Genomic DNA, 6,000 nt, shown 5'->3' with positions numbered 1-6,000 from the left:
TAATGCATTAGTGTCGTAGTTTAATAAGTGAATGTACCGATAGTTATGTTGTAATGAACTCTAGTGTTTTTAATGTAATGACCTTCTTGTTGGTTCGATGTTTTTATCTGTTTCCTTTTTTGAATCAGAATCTACAATCTCAGAATCTGCGTATCCAAACACACAGATTCTAACCACCAGCTTTTCTACACAGCAGACGAACCAAACACCCAGATTCTAACCATCAGCTTCTCTGCACAACCAGCTTTTTCTGACAACCAGCTTTTCAGAAAAGCTCTTCAGAAAAAAGCCGAACCAAACAGGCTCTAAGGCTAGCTCCAGCAAGGGACCCTAAAGGGTTCTGTACCCTAAATATAGAGGATCAAATGATCCTCTACGCTCTCCAGCAACGTCCTCTAAACGGTCCTCTAAATTTAGAGGACGCTGCTGGATTCTCTATATATAGAGTTTCTCTAAACGGTGCTCTATACATTTGAATACTTTAAATATCCGGTTTAGCAAAACTAAAATATGTCTAATACATTTGAGAGATGACAAATACGTATGTACAAAAAATAAAAATAAAAAATATCTCTAATATAGATATTTGAGTATAAATGGTGTGATTTAGAGGATGTTGTTGGAGAGAAAAGAGATATAAATGATGTAATCTTTTAGAGGAGACGGTAAAGTACGGATACAGAGGATGAATATAGAAAACGTTGCTGGAGACAGCTGGCGTGCCACCGACACTGCACGTCCACGCCATCGTGGCTGCAAGTTGGCAGTACCTGCAATTAAGAACGTGCCGATACAAATGCTGCTCAAGAAGTCAAAACCTGTTCCGTGCGCACGACCTCATCTGTCATCTCGCAGCAGACAGAGGAATTTCCCTTCTGGGAGAATCACAAACTGTTCTCCCTCTGCACTGTTGGATCTCTTGCGTGGTCGCCGTCCAAGCAGAAGCGGAGCACTAACCACACGAGCGCGAGAGTGGAGGCGCAGAGAGCCGTCGCCATCGTCCATCGCAAATTCGCTAGCGGACACAAATCCACCCAGCCAGCCGTTCATCGCAACCACCACAACCACCAACCAACGGGCGTGCCCACCACGCGGCGCCGTTGGGGTTGGCGGGCGCCATGGGGGCGCCGAGCAGCCGCGCGCTGGCGCTGGGCGCGGCCTTCCTGCTGCTCCTCGTCGCGCTGCCCTCCGCCTTCCTCTACCTCACCTCCTCCGCGGCCACCCGCGCCACCCTCCTCGACCTCAAGCCCTTCTCCGCCAGGTGCGCGCCCGCAGTCGCGCCGCTCCGCGTCTTCATGTACGACCTGCCTGCGCGCTTCCACGTCGCCATGATGGGGGCCGCCGCCGGCGCGGGGTTCCCCGCGTGGCCGCCGTCCGCGGGCGGGATCAGGCGCCAGCACAGCGTGGAGTACTGGATGATGGCGTCGCTCCAGGATGGGGGCGCGGGACCGGAGCGGGGAAGGGAGGCCGTCAGGGTGCGGGATCCTGACGCCGCCGACGCCTTCTTCGTGCCCTTCTTCTCCTCGCTCAGCTTCAACGTGCACGGTCGCAACATGACCGACCCTGACACCGAGGCCGACCGCCTCCTGCAGGTGCCGCCTCCGTCTTTCTTTTTTTTGGGGACAACTCTCAGCTCTGTACAAATTGTCACTCCTAAATACTATTATTACTACTTTCCGTTGGCTCATTGGCTGTTGATAGTTCTGCGCTGTCATGGGAGACCTACGATTGATTACCATTTAATTCGGCTCAGATTGAGACTGCTCTGTGCAAATTGCGTGTTTTGGGGAATTATCATTTGACATTTTGGCTATTTATTAGGACACTAAGAAGCAGCCAAAATTACCCAGTGAAACCTGCAGACACACCCAATAGAACAGCCACAGCACTACCAAAAACCAATGAGCCATTGAACACAGACAAGCACATCAAAGATATTCCCGAGAGGAACAAACTGTTGCCATTTTGACAATTCTCTCGCCAGTTGGGGTTATGTTACCATCAAACATGCTATCAAGAAACTGACTTCTTTTCAGATTCTGAACCTCTCAATAGAGTGATAGGTCGGCAGATGCCCCCCTTTCCTCGGTAATACAACGTGACATCTTTTGTCTCACTCTACTAATAGGGCTCTCCCAGATGTCCTCTTACTTAGTTTAGGATTTCTGTGGCTAAACCTTGATCACTGCTAAGGATATTTCTGCAGAACTCAAATCAATTAAGATGGGAATGGTGCATTTTCTTATTTCTGCCAAGGTTGACAGGATTTGCACATATTTTCTTAGCTGCTAAGGTTGACAGGATTTGCACATATGGTTAGATCTGTAGGAGAAACCCTTTAGTGTATATGATATGATGATGCTTCTCATATATGTTAAGGCCAGCGAATGTAGAATGTAGCTCCTTGAGGGCTGCAGAGCCCTGAAGGTAAGGTTGATGTGCATGACTACTAGCAACCTCTGCGGGTTTTTAGGTGCCATTCATGCTATGATTGTAGAATTAAACGAGGATAATAGAACAAGCAGTAGGTAAGAGTTCTACTGTTCAACATCACTAAGAACAGGACACTGTTTAATCCATGCCCTGCTGCTTCCTTTTGAGCTATTTGATGATGCAATTTGTGCATGAGCCAAAGAAAATTTATTCCAAGACGATAGCACTACTTTCTTGTCACCTAAGTTTTACTTTTGCCATCTCACTATGCCAAGATTGTTTTTTTACGGTCACCAAGTTTTTTTAGCCAACACATAACACTAGGCATGTATGATAAGAAGTAAAATAGAAATAGTCTGCTACTCGTCTACTGTTTATTAGTTAATCAGGATCGGTACTATTATTCAGTGTCCTTGTGAAAATATACTAATGTCGTAGTCCATTTTAACATTGGGAAAAGATTTTCATGTAAATAATCTAACTGTTTTTTTATTTATCTTGCTATTGTTTTCTTGCAGGTTGAACTTGTGGATATTCTCTGGAAGTCTAAATATTGGCAACGTTCTGCGGGCCGTGACCATGTCATTCCTATGCATCACCCTAATGCTTTCAGATTCCTGCGAGCAATGGTGAATGCATCTATTCTTATAGTTTCAGACTTTGGGAGATACACAAAGGAACTGGCTTCCCTGAGGAAAGATGTTGTGGCACCATATGTGCATGTTGTGGGTTCCTTCCTTGATGACGATCCACCTGATCCATTTGAGGCTCGCCATACACTGCTTTTCTTTCGAGGCCGTACTGTCAGGAAAGATGTATGGAACTGATTTATGATTGTAATAACTCCCTCTTCCCCTTCTCTATGATCTATCTTAATTTGTTAGTCTAGTTCACTCTTTTTTCTAAAGGGCAGGCTTGATGCAGTGGTGAGAGAGCTATCTCACTGAATCATCGGGTCACGAGTTGGAGGCAGCCTTTCTACATTTGTGGAAGAAAGACTTGCCTCAATTTATTCTTTTCCTAGACCCTACTCATGTGGGGTTTGCCCTTTTTAGTTCACTCTTTTTTCTCCTTGGCGGAATTTGACTAGGCATTAAACAACTTTAAGGTTAAATTTATTTATAGCGTTCATTTAATTTTTTTCAGGAAGGGAAAATCCGGTCAAAACTTGAGAAGATATTAAAAGGCAAGGAAGGGGTGCGCTTTGAGGATAGCATTGCCACGGGCGACGGCATTAACATAGTAAGTCATTTTTCCCATTTATACTCTTTTTCTTAGTGATATTAACATTTTTCTGTTAAGTTTTTTTTATAGAAGGGTAGACCCGATGCAGTGGTGAGAATTATCTCATGGAGTCATTAGGCCATGGTTTGAAGCAGCCAGACCTCACTCATGTGGGAGCCTCCGGCATTGGGTCTGCCCTTTTATTAAGGCTTCTTTACAATAGAGCATGAAATTTACAAATCTGGTTGATCCTAACAGTCTACAGAAGGTATGCGGTCATCAAAGTTTTGTCTCCACCCTGCTGGGGACACTCCTTCCTCATGCCGCCTGTTTGATGCCATAGTCAGTCATTGTGTTCCTGTGATAGTCAGCAGTCGAATCGAGCTCCCTTTTGAAGATGAGATTGATTACAGTGAGTTCTCCCTTTTCTTCTCCGTTGAAGAGGCTCTAAGACCTGATTACTTGCTGAACGAGCTCAGACAGGTCCCCAAAAGGAAGTGGGTTGATATGTGGTTGAAGCTTAAGAATGTCTCCCATCATTATGAATTCCAGTATCCCCCCAGGAAGGGCGACGCGGTGAACATGATATGGAGGCAGGTGAGGCACAAGATCCCCGCAGTTAACCTTGCTATTCACAGGAACAGAAGACTGAAAATTCCAGACTGGTGGGGATAATGATTGGTGGTGAATCGTGTACATATTACCATATCCACTGTTAGTCCTGGTTATTTTCGGTGCGTTATGATGGAAACATTGCTCACCGTCCTTTGTGAACCAAAGTGTTCATCTTAAGATCCAAGGACCGAGTCCACAACTATTTGCTGACAGGAACTGAGATTATCACCTCTTTTTTGGTCGATTTTTGTGACGGCTTCCTATTTCCCCCCCTGATGCTACAAAATAGAGGGGACAAATAAACTTACAGTAACATTATAGAGGAGTCATGCCTGACAAATAGGATCTGTAGCTTCTTTGTGCTCCCACACTGGAAGTTTAAATATATAATTCATATATGTCTGGTGCTGGACTGCCGGTAGATACGGTTTTTCTCTGTGTTTGCTACTTTGAAATCTGTTGACTCGATTAACGTAGGTTTCAATATGTTTGGTGTGTACTAAACCATATCGGTATGTGCTGTCAGCTGTCTTGTAGCGTGATGGCGCTACTGAATTTCGCTCACCTTGGTTGGTAACTTGCTGGGAACTCTGGTGGTGGAACCTTTTCTTTTGGCGCGTAGGGTCGTCCTGCGTTGGTCGTTAAGCAGACCCCGACCAAGCATCAGATGTGAATCTGGGTCATCCTTTCTTTTCTTTTTTTACGTACTGGTTTAGACGTGTGGAAATGAGGTCGCCGAAAAGATTGGATGAAAGGAACATCCTGTGGGATCATCATTGTTCCGCCTTTTTTCTCGTATAACGTTGACTTGGCACTTTGTACTTGGTAGTACATGTACATGCCTGGTGAGGATCTTCTGTGCTCAAGTTGCAACTTTGCAAGGGCTTCTTTCCGAGCTCATTTGCGCTTCAGCAGTTGATTAACATTAGTGGCACAGGTACCCCCTGCTTATGGTCGGCAGTTCCTCGATCTGGTCCAAGTTCCATTCCCTTGGACTAAACAAAGGATAGTCATAATCTGGTCCTTGGTTCCACTCCACCGAAGCGCTGACGGTTGCCTGCCTTGGCTGACCCTCAGGATCTAAAGCTAGTCGGAAAAAGGTGAACAGAAAATACAGAGCGCTGCTACTGAGACCCTGTTTGAAACACAGTTTTTCCAAACTGCAGTTTTTTAAATACTAAAACTGCAGTTTTTCAAATACTAAAGTATACTTTAGTCATAACATTACTGCAGTTTACAATGCTTCAGTTTTCGAATACAACAGTATCTAATACATCAAGGTGTTTGGGATAAACTTTGGTTGAGACCAATCAGCCAGAGCGGGACCCAGCTGGCGCTCTCTTTACAGAGAAAAACTTTAGCTGAGACCAAAGTTTCCAAAACTGCAAAACAAGTGCAGTATTTACAATACTACAGTTTAGTATACAGAGATTTCAGATGAGTTGCCAAACACCTCAAAGTATATAATACCACAGTATTGCTCAATACTATAGTATTACTTAAATACTGCAGAAAAACTTTGTTCCCAAACACTCCCTGAGATGTGAACTCGAGGGGGTGCACATGCAGTGGTGCACGCGGCAGGCGGCACACACGTCGAGAGTAGCATGGCACTCGCCGGGATTAGAGATGATGATGCAATCACTACGGGAGGCAAGGCAAGCAGAGAGCAGGACAGCAGAGCAAGCATTCTTTCTGTCGACGCTCGGTTGCAAAGCTAGCAGTGGT

At 45.1% G+C, this 6,000-nt stretch overlaps 1 protein-coding gene across 1 annotated transcript; it reads left to right on the top strand.

Moving 5' to 3' along the window:
* The first annotated feature begins 808 nt into the window (after nucleotides 1–808).
* Nucleotides 809–4,772, top strand: LOC100286186 (xylogalacturonan beta-1,3-xylosyltransferase). Its single transcript, NM_001414179.1, has 4 exons — nucleotides 809–1,592; nucleotides 2,952–3,248; nucleotides 3,580–3,675; nucleotides 3,916–4,772. Exons 1-4 carry the CDS (start codon nucleotides 1,119–1,121, stop codon nucleotides 4,330–4,332), a joined length of 1,284 nt encoding a protein of 427 aa, NP_001401108.1. The 5' UTR covers nucleotides 809–1,118; the 3' UTR covers nucleotides 4,333–4,772.
* The last annotated feature ends 1,228 nt before the right edge of the window (nucleotides 4,773–6,000 follow it).

This window comes from Zea mays, chromosome 3 (genome assembly GCF_902167145.1).
Source record: "Zea mays cultivar B73 chromosome 3, Zm-B73-REFERENCE-NAM-5.0, whole genome shotgun sequence".
Lineage (NCBI taxonomy): Eukaryota > Viridiplantae > Streptophyta > Magnoliopsida > Poales > Poaceae > Zea > Zea mays.
The sequence above is the reverse complement of the archived record's forward strand: the minus strand, read 5'-3'. Positions and strand labels throughout refer to the sequence as shown.